At 37.4% G+C, this 15,825-nt stretch overlaps 1 protein-coding gene across 16 annotated transcripts in view; it reads left to right on the top strand.

Moving 5' to 3' along the window:
* Nrxn3 (neurexin 3) overlaps window positions 1-15,825 on the top strand; it is a 1,484,695-nt gene that overhangs the window by 1,325,359 nt on the left and 143,511 nt on the right. For 11 of the 16 annotated variants that reach the window (XM_077800321.1, XM_077800320.1, XM_077800324.1 and 8 more), the window contains one exon: window positions 12,662-12,751. The exons of the other annotated variants lie outside the window; for them this stretch is intronic. In XM_077800321.1, coding sequence (XP_077656447.1) covers window positions 12,662-12,751 — 90 coding nt within the window. The remainder of the gene's footprint in view (window positions 1-12,661; window positions 12,752-15,825) is intronic. 16 annotated transcript variants of the gene reach the window in all.

Below are 15,825 nucleotides of genomic sequence, written 5' to 3'. Positions count from 1 at the left end.
CTTGAGTCATGACATGAACCATGATATACTTGTCACATACATGACAAGTATGTGTCTTGAGTTGCCAATCAGAACATTCAGCAGTGTTAATTGTCCTTACATTTTAACCCCTTAATTCCTGGATCTTGATAATTTTTCTCTAAGGTCCAGCACTCATTCACATAGTAAAATAATACCAGTCTAATACTGGCTATTAATACTGGAGAAATGACTTTTAAGTTAGTTTATAAGGGTTTCTTTTTGCTAATTCCTAAACTTTAAAAAAGGTTGAAGACGCAGTGCCTGCTATATAAGTATCTATACTATATAAGTATAGTGTAGTGTATCTTTATATCCTAAGTATAGGTCAGGCTGTCCATGACAAGCTATTTTTCATACCCTGGCAAAACAGAAATTGGTTTGGTTTGGTTTGGGAAGTTAAGTTTAAGGGTGGGTGTGAAGATCATGTTCTCTCAGAAAAAGAGAGGGCAACTCCTTAAGACTCCCCAGGAAGACTTTGTAGAGTGAGAAACCCGTTCTTGGTTGGGTGGGTGGGGGTTCCCAATACCACAAGAAGTTCACAATTTGGTCTGTTTTTACTAATCTTCTGTCCATCCTCATTCAAATTGTGTTGGGAGGAGGCTAGGTAAGAGGTTCCTTGTGCCCTTGTTGGCTCTTCTTTTTATTACCCTTGAAGTCAACCTCTGCCACTCTTTATCCCCTTTCCTCTCCTAAGTCTAAAACTGGAATCCGAGATGTATCAGTCTTTTTCTATTTCTTTGCCGTTTCCCAATTCCCTCAGCTATACCTTTTTCTTCTCACAGGAAGAACAAGATTGTATCTCTTCCCTTGGATTTGACAATTTTCTCCTTAGAAAGAGAAACAGGGTTAAGGATAAGTTATAGGTAACCAAATCTCCCTCTCTCTATCCAAGGACCCTTAGAGCTCTTGCCACACAAACTCCTTTGACTCCAGAGACAGCACCAACTCTCACCTCCTGCCAGGACTTGATGGCCACCCCCATATGAAGGGGGCACCATTATTGCTCAGTTTCTCCATCCTTCCTAAATTTACTAGATATAATTTATTGTTTGCTTCATATAAAAAAAAAACACACACTTTAAATTGTTCTTTTTATGGGCACATATTTCTGTGGTTCACATAGGTGTTTTTTCTGTCCTGAGCTGGCTTGGGTAGAGCTACCTAATATGAATAGCTTCATTCACCTTCAGGGGCTCTGCTGAGATAGCTGAGTTGGCTGAGCAAGTTCAAATGGATGAATTTTTCTTCTTGTGGAAGAGGAGTCTAGATCAGCCTTCTTTATATGGCAGTCTCAGGCTGTGGCAGCAGGAGACCATTAACACCAATACCTACCGGTACAAAAATGCTGTTCAGCTCTCTGCCCACATCACCCTTTGCTAATATGCCCTGTGCCAAAGGAAGTTTGGCAGCCACCCAGGATCAAGAGGTGGAAAAAGAAGACTCAACCTCTGGTGGGAGAAATGACAGAGACCCACTGCCAAGGGGTGTGCATATCCAGATGGGATTGTAGCTACTTTTCAGCTTAACGCTGTAGGAGGAAGGAAAGGCTCTGGTTGGGATAACTCTATTTCCTTCTTCAACTTTCTACTCTCATCCTGAAATTCAGGACTCAAACTGAAGTTGGAAATTAGTGACTTCCACTGAGGAACTGCCTTTTCTTTTGTTTTTGAGCATGGTAGTTTGAAACTACTCTTGGCTCCTCCTGCCATATTTTTCTCTATTTTCTCCTTTCCTATTTTTCTCTATGTATCTGATCATTTCACCCAAATTGAATTAAATGCTTTGTAAAAACTAAATATCTATACATATTATCATCGTTTATATTCTCTTTTGATTCTCTTCTTTTTTCTTTTTTTATTATTAGTTGTTCAAAACATCTCTTCTTTATTAACAATAAATCATATTATCTATGAAATTTATTAATTGAGTATCGGATATGCTCTCCTTTTCTTCTTCCATTCTTTTTTTTTTCTTTCAAACACAGATATGTTTTTAAAACAGTCCTATACTAATCCATACTTCCTCCAGATATTTCTCGGAGCTCAACACATTGTTGTTTTTCATTATCCTTTGTTTGTAGTCAGATTTAAGGCCATGCTACAATTCTCACAAACAAATCAATTTGAATTAATTTGCCAAGTAGAGTTAATGAGGCATTGTATGAATTCGAGATTTAACTACTGCTTTCCCTGAGGTCATTTCCTCACTGGGAAAATTTTGATTCTTATACCTCATTGCAATAGTATGTATCTGATTTTTGCATCTCTCACTAAATGATGTGTGTCTACCAACTGGCTTATTTTTTTGAAAAGTCTGGGAAACACCATGCAATCAAACAAGTAGGCATACAGGCAATTCTTCAATTAATACCTTGTGGGCAGAGAATAGTCGTGAAGGTCTGCACTCTCTGATGCTTGCTTATAGGAGTACTATTACTAATGAAGTCCTAAGCTGAAGTTTGAGAAACATCAAATTAGGGTAATTATATTTCTTAGATGAACTTTGTGGTCTCCTCAACCTTCTAAAATTGTGGACTTCTCTCAAATTTAAAACTATAAGTTCCAATGAATTATATTCCCATAAACTACCTTGTGGTGATTCATTAGAAGACAAGAAAACATTTACTGAAGAGGAAACTCAGTGGTTCTGTGAGCTCTCCATTCTCTCCATGCACATCCTTATCCTTCAGGTTATGAGAACTTATGGAATAAAAATAAGTAAAATTTCCACATTCCCCCTCAACAACAAAAGGTGAGGAAATGGTACACAAATTTTTTAAAGAAGCTCAAATTTCTAGGTCTTAGATGGATAACCTTCTAAGATGCTTATGGAGCTTTAACTCCAAGCTCTTGTTAATATTCACTGAGAAATAATCAGTATACAAAACCAATTTGGCAAGTATCCTAAATTTTACATAGTATAAAAGGAGAGTTCTCTTATACTTGGGATTTATATTAGAAAAATTCTCAAATGTTTCCTTTGAGAGAAAAAATTGGTGCACATTTAACTCTATTCAACAAAGAATCTGGTGATGTCTGAGAACTCACATGGATTCATCAAAACATGTGTTAACAAACTAGTGTAAATTCCCCTTGTGTGAAGAGTTCTATAAATAATCATGTATGCATACTTCATTTCCCCTCAAAGAGTACGATACAAGGAGAGAATGAAGAATCCTAAAGGTGATATGCCCCTGGTTCATCCAGTGAAGTCCACTAGTTACTCTTTCTATTCTTGCATAACAAATTACTCCACCACATTTAGTGGTTGGCATAAATCATAAAAGTCCCACTTATAACTTCACAGCTTCTGTCGGTCAGGATATGATAGCAGCTTAGTTCACTGGTCCTGGCTCCAGACGTCTGATGAGTTGTAGTCAGGATATCAGCTGGGGCTATTGTCAGCTCAGGGTTTATCTAGACCTGGGAAATCTGATAGCAATGATGGATCTCTCTTGCGGATGGTGACAGGAAGACTCTGCTCCTCTCTGGATTTTATTTTTGACCTCTTCTTTTTGGGCCGTTGTCTTCTCTGGCTCAGATTCTTGTCTTGTGTACATCTCCATATACCTTCTTTATGGTGTGCTCCTACTTTCCTCAGCATGAGTGGTCCCAGAGAGGCAAAGAAAACATCTCAAGTGACTTATCTGTAAGTCCACATTATGTCACTACTACCATATCCTGTCACTGAGAATCATGTGACTAAGTCCAGCCTACTGTCAAGGTTGGAGGATCAACTCACTCACTCCTCACAAAGAACAGAGAATTTGTAGACATTCTAAGTCTGCACCATAATCTTCATCTTCTGCAAAATGTTTAATTAAAAATATATGATTAGTTAATGTGCTGATGACATAAAGCTAAGAGTGGTAACTCTTTCCAGAAACAAAAAACCTGGAGGTAAACATTTTCTTAGCAGATGAGGCTGTTATAAAACAATAAATAAATAAGTAATACTAGAATCTTATTGAAATCCTGCTTTGAAGTTCAAAAAGCATATTGCACGACTGCCCAATCTTTGGAGGAAGCCATTCAGCTGGAAACTCTCTTGGGTTTTTGTTGGTAATGAGCCAAGAATGTAGCTGTGCTGTGATGCAGTCATGTGTACAACTGTTGCATACCAGAATATTAGCCAGGCCACAGGTGGGTGGTGCTTGGAAGTGTGATTCTTACTTTTAGATCCTTTGATAATGATGTACAGAAGGCTCTCAACTTATGATAGTCTAACTTACATTTATTTTTTGTGCTTTACTTTACAATGGTGTGAAAGTGATAAACATTCAATAGAAAACTTACTTTAAATTTTTCCTGGGCTAGCAATATATAGTATGATAATCTCTCTTGATGAGGAGCAAAGGCAGCATGTGGTAGTTTCCAGTCAGATGCATGATCACAAAAGGAAACACCAAACACTCTCCAGTATAATATGCTGCTGAGCTACGATGTTCAGTAGGTTAGGTGTATTAAATGCATTTTTTACTTGTATTTTCAGTTTACAGAAGGCTTATTAGGATGCAAACCCATGTAAAAAAAGGAACTTCTGTATTTGTTGGTAGACATGAGATTCAATGTTGGTCTATGCTATAGTTTAGATTTTTGAATGTCCCCCAAAATGCTTATGTATTAAAGATTTGGGCCCCACAAAGTCACTATTGGTAGGTAATAAGACCTTTAGGAGTTATGGCCTTATAATAGGTTATTAGATCACGGAGGGAATTTCTTGAAGTAGATTGTGGGACTTCAGAAGCTTCCTTTCTCCTTCCTCTTTCCTTTTGCTTTTTTGCCTATTGAGGTGAGTGGTTTTGCTTCATCATGTACTTCTGCCATGATTTTCTGCCTAGTCAGAGGCCAAAACATGCCTCCACCCTAGCCTTGAACTGGAACCTTTAAAATCATGAGCCCAAATAAACCTTTTCTCTTTTTAAGTTAATTATCTCAGAAGTTTTATTATAGAGGCAGAAAGCTGACTAACACAGTTAAAAGACCTGTACTTTATAAGCACCAGAGATTCCATAAGATATAAACAGAAGTATTACTATGGCAAAAGTTAATCGTAACACCACAGATATAAATGGTGGTGTGATTTTCTTATTCATAAGGAAGAAAATATTCACGGGCTACCCTATAAAATGCCCTTATAAGCCTCCTAACTGCCTTCGGAGTTGTTTGGATACACTGACTTTTAAAAATCAAATATTCTAGCATTCTGTCTTAAAAACACTAAGTTCCGTGTTCTCTGCTTAAACAGTGAAAACCAAATATGAGAGGAATGAAAGGAGATGGAGAATGGGAGGGAGAAGGTGGGTTGACAGAAATGAAAGAAACCAACAAGACGAAAGTCAAACAGGGAGATCACACGGAGCGTGGACATGCCAGAATGCCGGGATCATGGGAAAGAGTGAGTCCCCGAAATAACACTGTGGCTTTTGCAACAAGGAGGAATGAGTGATAAGAGGAAAGGCCCCTGGGGGACTCTTGAAGAGATCATATGTCAAATGGCTGAAAAGAGAGCATTAAAGCTTTAGTTTGAAAAGGAAATTTGGAAATATTTGACACTGAAAATTGGGCGAGGAAGTAGTTTCTGTTGAATTTGCTTTCTTTTTAGTTTAACTCTTCTGAGTCAGGTACTTTTTCTAACAAAACAATAATCACGTATTGAGAATTTGCCTGTGGTGGGCTTTCCCACGTGCTTCACATCAAAGTCCTCAGTTTATTCTCTCACAATCCCATGTTGCAGTTATTACAAAACCTATTTGACATATGAAGACACCATAGCTTACAGACACAGCCAAAACACAGATAAACTCAGCGTGTTTGCCAGAAAGTAACCAGACAAAATCTAGACATCAAAATTGCCATGTCACCAGGAATGGTGATGCACGCCTATAATTCCAGTGACTTGGGAGGCTGAGGCAGGAGGCTCATGAGTTCAAAGCCAGCTTCAACTAAGCCACTCAGAGAGACCCTGTCTCTAATAAAACATTTAAAAAAAAAAAAGTCCTGGGGATGTGGCTCAGTGGTTGAGTGCCCCTGGGTTCAATCCTTTGTACCAAAAAAGAAAAAAAAAATCGGCTTGTCTATCAGTGCATATTTGAGATTAATTATAGAAGGAAAAAAAGTGACAATGTTTAAGGAGGCAAAGTAATTATAGTCCCTTTTGTTGTTGTTGTTGTTAATACATAGCTTGTTATTTTTGAGGGTGGCTCTTAAGTGATGAATGCTAGGTAGACCTATCCTATAGAAGAAAGTTGCATTGAAAAAGTGCTTGAAAATATTCTCTCATACTATGGGAGTAAATAAAGATGTTGCAATTTCCTGGTTCTGGTTTTATGAATCTATCGGGGATTCAAAGTATTCTCCATGGATGAGAAAAGTGAGGGGAAACTAGGAAAAATGAGCTCAAGTAGGAACTTAACGTTGGCTTCAAAGTCCAGAGAAATAATAGAGATTGGTGAAATATGCCCTAATTATTGAATCAAGGAAAATATTCCTTAGCATCATACACTTCAACAGGAAAAGCTCTTTTGTTTAAGATATGAAAGAGTTTTTTAGTGTTAACATGTGTGTGCACAAAATGTCCCTTGAATAGCTGAATGTATAACCCCAGGGTTCTGTCACTAACATGGTCCCTGTTCTCATCTCCTAGATTGAAAGATACTAGCACATGAGGATTGAGTGTTTGTAGGCACATCAGTGAGAGAACACAGACAGAGGCCCAAATTCAAGGGAGATATAGACTAGAGAAGTTCTGGAGGACTCTTCAGGCTGGATTCCACTCCTTTCCCACCCTCCCACCACATAGTCTAGTTCCCTATTTACTAGGAGAAAGAACTTTCATCTGGAAGCCCTAGATTTTTGTTAGGAAAAGATGTTGAGAATTAAAATTCCCACCCTCTTCTGATTCTTATTGTCTACATTCTTACCTGAATTATTGCATTTAATTTATTTAAAACCTTGCAATATAAATATTTCTCTCTCTCTCTCTCTCTCTCTCTCTCTCTCTCTCTCTCTCTCTCTCTCTCTCTCTCTTTAAAAAGATGAAGGCTTTCCTAGAGTAATTGCCCAAGTTCACAGAACTGGTAAATGTATGAGATAGGATTTAATCCAGTGAGTCTGACTCCATGATCAGGGCACTTTTCACACATGTTGCTTAAAGAGCTCAACTCCTGTGGCCCAGGCATGGTGGATCCATGCTATGACGTTGATATAGGAAGGAAATGGCATGTCCCTGTTTACTTCCATTTTGGAACATATCCAGAAATCTTGTGGAAGTGGACCTCATCAAGTTAAGTCAGGGTCGGCCTGGGTGATCCACACTGCTTTCTGGGGATCCGCATCTTGTCACTTAGGAAAAGTGGTTCTCTTTGTTCAGGGAATCACTTAAGTGAGTCTAGAAAATCTCCCTTACATAATCATGCCCTTGTGTTCTGGGTCTATTAATTTACTTCCCCAAGCTGATCAGTTTTCTCTTCGAGATTAATTTCTTTACCATGGCATGCTAAAGGATCAAGGCTCCCTACATATAAATGGTTCTTTTTTTCTTCTACCCCAAAGGTGTGTTGTGAGGATTAATGAGATGGTGCTTATAATTGCATTTTGAGCCCCTTGGATGAAAGGCACTTTGTAAATACCAGACATTAGTTCGTTGCTGGGGTCCATCCATCACTTACAAGGGGCCAAACAATCTTGATGCCCTTTGGGTAGCACACCTCCCTGTCTTCCTCCAAGAGGGATACTCTGAGCCAGTGTAAGGAATGTGGCCAGAGCCAAGCTCACAGAGTTTCCCCAGTTCCTCCTCTTTACTGTCATGCATTTGCTTTTAAACTCACAAAGTGTTCCTTGGGGACAAAGGCATGGCAAGAACTTGTGAACTGCCCTACTCCTCCAGCCTACTCACATCGATTTCCTTTTGCCTCTGGCTCTAGTACACAGCATTTGGTCTCTGATTGTTCATTAAACTCACACTCTCATTTTTAAATGTCCAGAAAGCAATAGGGAAAACTTTTCCTTCTTTTATTCCAGGGCTCAAAACAAAATGAAAGAAAAAATACCTCTGGCATTAATTTTGTACAGGTAATTGTCATTACAATATTCCTATTAGCATGTTCACATGCTTGACAATATTTCAGATGGTATTAAAAGTCCACGTGCAAAAAAACCATTTTTCTGTCAGGCTGGTGCAAATTGCCAGAACCTTTAAGCCACTCTTCCTCAACTTAGCAGCAGTATATCATCATTACCTGTGGCTGAACCAAGAAATCACATTTGTCAATGCCTGAATTGCTCTTTTATTTTCAATGGTCTTAGAAGCCCACTTGTTTTGGAAATGGAGTTAGCTGAGTATAAGTTAGGGGACGCAAAAATACAGAAAGCAATGGCTGGAGATTTGGGGGATATTTAAGATGCTTTATTTTCTATAGCTAGTTGATCTTTGCTAGACTATCTTATGAGGCCAAAAAAGATACAGTCATCTTGAACAAAGACCTGGTAAGGTTCTGTGATCATGGAAGCCTATCAGGAACCAATATGCTTCCTTTTGATCATTAGGAGAGTTTAATCATATTAATATTAACAGTTGAAATAAATTGGATTTTTTTATATTTCAGCTTTGCATATACTCTCTTATTAGTCTACACTAAGTCCTATAGTAAATTGAGGAATGGGGAAACCAAGGCTAAATGACTTGCTCAAGGTCACAGAACTAGTAAATGGCAAAGTTAGAACTCAACACCAGATTTGTCTCCAGATCCCATGGTCTTAACTGTCATGCTATTTTGATTATAGCTTGGAGAAAATTTGTATGACTTCCGATAAAGTGATGTGTGCTTAGACAAATAAAGTATAAGAATAATGCTGTGTTGTTTTCAGTTCTTCACTTGAAACAATTTTTACTCCTTTGGGACTGTTAACAAATTTAACATCCTCAGATATACTGATGTCTATTGGAGAACATATTCAAGGTTCAATTTGCTTTTCTTGCCTTTCTCCCTCCATTTCCTTTTCCTTTTACCTTAAATGGATTCACCCAAATGTAGAAAATGTGAGGTAGTTCTGCACAAAGGTGCTAGGTGTATGAACCAGTTGGGCTTTAGGAATTGCAATTCAGAATGTTCTGCAATTTGCAATTATGTAACTCCACAGTGCATAGAGTACATGTCTCCAGGTGGTGAAATACTTGATAGCAAAGCCGATCATCCCAATGATAATGACCGTAGGAAGCCAACTATTTGAAAAATCTCAATTCTTTACCTCAAATGGAAGAGAATAAACAGAAACACAATACAACACACACACACACACACACACACACACGTATTTTAAGTTGAATATACTGTGACTAAGATGTTTTCCAAGATCCAGTCCTATGTAAGTGAATGTCAGATTTATACAAGTAATTTAAGAACTATTTGAATATCTCTGTACAATTGAAGTATCTCTCAGTGTGTTTAAGAACTTCAGTCATTATATATTTGTTGAATTAGTAACACATTTATACCTCTTTTTAATGCCATTATGACATAACTTCCCATAAAGCCATTCTTTCATGAATACAGTTTTGTTTTCTGTTAAAGAATTGATTTCACTCTTTATTTAAAATTTCATACTGGTTGCTATATGAAATGTACAAATGAATGTCATTAAGGATTTAACAAGAACATATATGAATTTGATGAGGTTTGTTCCGCTTTTGGAGTAGTGCTCTGTATGAATTCTCATATGCTGAAGGTTGTTTGCTATTCAATTAATCTAGGGAATGGGGCTCGGGGCAAATGAACTCATTCTCATGCACATGTTTCTAAAACAGTTCTTACTAGTGTTTGAGATAAATTAGAATAAAAACCAACAAGAACATGAAAAGAGACTAAGAACAATGTTAATGGGGCAATTTAACCCAATTTGGTTTTCCAAATGACCTTCCATCTTTCACAACTATTATCCTTAGTACCAGATGCTATCAATCTGGTGTTGAAAACTTAAAATATTTTTCTAAATGTCTTTAAAGCTAAGGTGGAGAAGAATGACTCTCTTATTTTTGGAAGGGTCAAAGGTTGAATTGTGGCTATGCTGTTCTCACACCATATCACTTATTGATCAACATAATTAACCCTTTTTTCTAGCCTGTACCATGTCCCAAAATGATTTCCAATGGTACTTTATGTCTCAAGAGAGACTAGGTGGCAGGTATAGGTATATTTCAGAGGGCCAAGAGCCCTATGTTTTTGAAGGGAACAAATCAACATAATTAATTAATTTGGCTCAAATATAACCCTGGCAATTTGGATTTTGGTTGCTTCTAGTTCTGCCTTGCATGTTACTAAGAATTTGTAGCTTTATTTTTATTATTAACCTCACAAGACATTTCCACTGTGAGTAAATATAGTAATGAAGGTCATGGCTGTATTTAATGTTATTACCAAAAATGATAGAGACAGAAAACCCCAATATAACAGAATTTATTCAAGGAGAATCTGGCACGATCCAGTTGTCATTTGAGTATAGTATTCCATTTGAGTATAGTATGCCATTGTGCTTAAAACTTTAGAAGGTGAATGACACTCCTCACCCTATCTATTAACTGTGGGGTAGAATTCAGAGTTAGTGATATAGGTTCTTTTCAGGAAAGTGCTTGGTTCTTTTCTGTAGAAACATCAAAGAATTTACCTAAATTTATTTCAAATTAATAGAATTCTAGGTTTGCAGATCTACCAGGGAGAAACATTATAATGATCAGTAATCAGTAGCTATATTAACAGGTAAAACTAATTTCTCTCTCTCACTATGTGCCTACTGAAACACCAACAGGTTAAGTTGCCTTGCCTGTCACTCACCTCCCCCTTCCTTTTTTTTCCCCTTTGGTAAGAAATGAAATTATCCACTGCAAGTCAAAATTATTAACTATTAATTTTTAATTATTAATTGTGCTTTCTCTTCAGTTTTCCTTTGATATACTAATATGTTATGTTTTATGCCACCCAGAGAGGACTCCATAGTGTAGGCTGGAAGCACATCCAAAGTTGCCTCTTCTGTAGCCTTTCTTGTGTTTTTTTTTTTTAATTTGAGGATAGTAATGATAATGAATGATCATCTTAAAATAATTTGTTCACTGAAGAGATGAATGGGGAGCCAATATCCCCCAGTATCGCTACCCTTTTCCATCCCATCCCCCCATACATGCAAGCAGAATAAAGGTCCTAGTGAGTCACACATGGATTCTTCTCAAGTGATGATAATTCCTATATAGAGATGGCCCTACAATTGAAATGCCATGCATGCTCTGCTCACTTGGTCTGATGCTGTATTAAAACTTAATATTTTCTTTCTGGCTTTCAGACTTCTTTGTAAATTATTTCCAGGCCACCTGTTTTGAGATTTTTATTTCATTTTTTAATATTGGTAATTTGCAATGGAGTTCCCTAAGTTCCAATATAGGGCTATGAATCAAAAGTGATGAATTACAATTCCCTAGTTTCTGCAAGATCAATGTGAGGTTGGCTGACGAGACAGAACAGTTCCCAAAGCATGGCTTCATTATTTTGCTATTTGAAGCATATTCATTAAGGGTGAATCTCCACAACACCACTCTCCAAGTCTCTCCTAATTAGAGAAACCATCCAGGAGTAGCAATAACAGTTACCAAAGGAAGAGGGGGAGATGCTAGCCATTAAAAGCATTATGTTTTAGCCTTGAAACTAATTAGATATTTCATGTTTGGAAGAAGTGTTCCTAACAGGCTTTATGAATGGATGTTTGTTCAGGAAGAGATTCTCATAGAAAAAAAGAGAAAGGGTGGGAGGGAGAGAGGAAGAGAGAGAAAGAAAGGGAAAGAGAGGGAGGAAGGACTAGGTAAACTTACAAGTCAGCATCTCTCATAGTAATGAGATATAGGTGCTAAAAGTCTGCATTAGCTGTATCATTATATTATAACTGTCTTTATTTCCAGATATTTATTTGGAGTTCCTCTTTTTTTTTTAATATGTAATGACCTGGGACAAAGAGAGATCTAAAGAGTCACCTTTACTCCCCTACCTACTTAACACAGATGAGGAGGTGCCTGGGTATCCTTTATGGAATTAGCCATCTCCCTCACACATAAGGGCTGATTTTGTCATCTTTGGCTTCCCTCTGCCAAAGGGTACAGCTGCTGCAGATGCTTGAGAAGGGGAGATGGGGGAAGGACTCAGCCCAGGCTTCTGAGGGGGATGAGGTAGAGTTATGGTGGAACATGTGTGACTGAGGGGATGAGTGTCCCCTGTCACATGTGACATTGATCTGGCAGGTGAATTACTCACAAATCAAAGAAATCCCCTTGCCTAAATTGGCCTGGTTACAGTGTGGTTGGAATAAGACGGAAAGAGTGAAGGTAAACCTATTTCTGTAAGTGGCCATACCTTGCACTGGTCCCAAACCCACTCCACATGACCAAACCATGGTGGAGCACAGCATAGCCGAAACTAACCTGACCCCAAACCTATCATCCGAGGACAGAGTGACTTCAACTCCACCTCTACTAAAGATAAATTGAGATAAATTGATATCTATCTCTAAAAACTTCATAAAACAAACCAAAAACCTAGGATGTTTTTTTTAATGACTTATTGACTTTTCAGATTGTTCTTTAAGCTGTTTTTTAAACTTTAAAGGCAACACTGATAATGAACGCTTCCAAATGGTAAAACAGAAAATCCCCTTCAAATATAACCGACCCGTAGAAGAGTGGCTGCAGGAAAAAGGTAACCGTCGTTAAAACTTTCATTTTAAAATCATTTGATTCTAAACCCTCATTTTTAAAGCCTGCAAATAAATGTTCCTTAAATGATAATCGCCTGCTGCATAAATGACTGTTTTAATTTTCATTATAATTTGTGTCAGCTTCCACCTGCCATATGTTGATAAATCATGCTATAATACATTGCCATTAAAATACAGTTAAAGGGACTAACATCTAGCCTGCTATCAGCATGACAGCCACAAACAAGAAATTTCAGGAACCTCTAAAAAAAATGTATTATGGCAATTTAACCACTGCATGACATTATTTGTTAATTTGTTTTAAATTACCTCTTACACCGAAGCTTTCTAAAGAAATTTCAAAAGTACTTTTTAAACTCATATCTCGAGGCTGTTTTGATTTTCCTAGTTGTAGCATGGTTAACCAAAAAACCATAGATCCACTCTTAGTAGCTTAAACTGCTTAAAACAAATGCTATAAGGGAAGCATTGTGTTTTAACGTTTGTTTTTAAACAAAGAAAAGAATGAATTTTGCTTTTGCATTCAAACCTGCAGAGGCAAAAAAAAAAAATTTTTTGTTCTGTTTTATTTTTTTTTATAAGAGATTCATTGCATCCTAGTTGCTGACAGAAACCAAAACAAAATGAGGTTGCTTTACACTTTTGTTGTGTGATACCTTTGTGTGTTGAATGTTTTATGCAACGAAAGTGTAAGTGGTCAAGACAAGAGTTGGAAAGGAAAAGACTGCACAAGGCAAAAGAGCAGTTTCTAATTTGCTGAAGGAAACAACCACTCAATAAAAGAGGGCAGCGGATATAACTCACATTAGAATTTTCTGTGTGGCTTCTCTTGCTTAGGGGATGAACCATTGTTTTTCAATGAAGAATATCATCTATCTCTGAGGAGCTATGTACTTTATTTTTTCTTGAGCGCTCCTGTCTCAAGACCTCAACCAAGCCCTTACAATTTGCAGAGATTTGATAGACTTGCATATGAAGAGCAACTAGGGATATTATGTGGTATGCAACTTAAGCAACAAGAACTACTGCAGCTTTAAGATGGGTGAACACATTCAGACCTTTAAAAAGGATAATCCTCACCAGGTCTTAACTGTTTGCCCTGTTTTGAAAAAAAAAAATGTGGTCTAATTAAAAATAAATTAAGAATAACTCTAAAAAGCATATAATAATTTTGTTTAGTAATCACCAGCTCATAAAGTCCCTTTAACGTTAAAGACAATGACTGCCTCACTTTTCCAAAGGAAGGGAGAACTGGATGCATGTCTGAGTCTCATGTGCCTGAGAGAACTTTTTTGTTTCTTTCAATTTTATGTTAATAATATTTTATTTTACTCCATTGCCTTTTGAAGTCTAAGTTTAATAGCATGCCAGGCATTTTCATTTGTATAAATCATTATAAATTATTAGTAGGCTTTGAGTTTTTCTTATGATAACATCATTATCAGTTGGCTTTCACTTAGAAGGATGCTTCAGATACCCAAATTGAGGGCTGGGATGGGGGAGGCATGGTTGAGATGGGAAGGAGGGAGGCATCCTACTTTCTTAATCAAATATACATATGGATTAATGTATGCAAATAATATTAAACAGGCTCATTTGCAAACTGAGGTTCCCGTCTATCAGTTATTTTCACTGGTATTCCTTATTTTTTCTAATTTGGGTAAGTAACATCTATTTATTCTATTACTTTACCTCTTCCTCTGCCTAGCTAACTTCCCTTGCAAAAAGGATACAAGGTCTTCCCTGAAAGACCTTGTAGAGACAATGACAATGAATATGAAAGGTAAAGATGGAAGGATGATTAGACAGACACTTCAGGAAGTACTCGGAATGTCTCTGGAATTATTTCTATCACTGGGGAAGAGATTTGGGTCATAGCATTCCCAAGTCTATTTCCGGCTCTGTCTACAATTGACTGAATGTCTGACCTTAGACGATCCACTTAACCTCTTTATGTCTCAGATTTCCCATCTGAGGAGAGGAGAAATAATACTGTCAATTCCCCAAGGGTGTTCTGAGGTTTAATTAATTAGTCTTTGTGCAACACTGACTGGAGACGTGCAAAGATTTAATTTAAGCGTATGTGGACTTGTCGAAATGAGGTAACAATTAATGACTTCCAAGAAGATGAGCACCTGAAACAAAACAAAAAGTAACTCCTGTTTTGATATCACAGTCATAATTTCACAGTATTCAGTCTAGAATGTGTGTGTGTGTGTGAACACCTGTATGTATTTGTGTGTGTGTATGCATGTTTTTTTAATAAATGGTCATCTAATAAAAATTGATCAGAGGAAGTGAAAACAGTGTGTATAAAGAGATCTGCCATTGCTTTTGAGAAATCCAGGACAAATGATTAAAGGTAATCTTTCTTGTCGGTCCTTCCCATCCTTCATGGGTTGGCATATTAATGACATTGCCCACTTATCCACGAGCTCCTGCTTAGCAGGGAGAGAGAAGTCAATCAGAGGAAGGGTCAGCAAGAAACTAAGTATGTTCCACTCTTCCTTTAGGGATTGCCAGCTTTGCCACTGAAGTCCTAACCCAAGGTACACAGGGCTAGGAGAAGGTTTTGACACAAAAAAGAAGAGCAGGTCTTGCTAAGAGAAGACCATAAAACAACTAAGCAAAGAGAAACCCCCACTTTTCCAATGGTGTGAGGGGAAACTAAAGCAGAGGCAAACTCTTCTTTCTCACCCCCACCCCAAATGACTTTGTTTCCGAAAAGGGAGTAGTCAAAACCCTCTGGAAAGGCAGTGTAAGCCAACAGTGAAGTAGCTATTTAATCTTCATGTCCCAAATCATGTCTCCCCTTTCCTAATTCTTGGGTTAGTCTCAAATAATCATAGACCACTTTATGGAGCAAACTATAGCAAATGGATTGAAGGTAATCCATCATTTCCAGCCAATTTAATTCAGCACTAAATTTCAGTTTCCTCTGGTCCTCTTCTTATTTGTAAGCATTGGCAGAATGAATATTTCCAGGAAAATAAGTTGAGAACCATTATAGGGGTTATCATTGGGAAGTACTTTCAAGAATATTAGAATATAGAGC

This window comes from Urocitellus parryii, chromosome 6 (genome assembly GCF_045843805.1).
Source record: "Urocitellus parryii isolate mUroPar1 chromosome 6, mUroPar1.hap1, whole genome shotgun sequence".
Lineage (NCBI taxonomy): Eukaryota > Metazoa > Chordata > Mammalia > Rodentia > Sciuridae > Urocitellus > Urocitellus parryii.
This window is presented reverse-complemented; position numbering and strand designations above follow the sequence as displayed.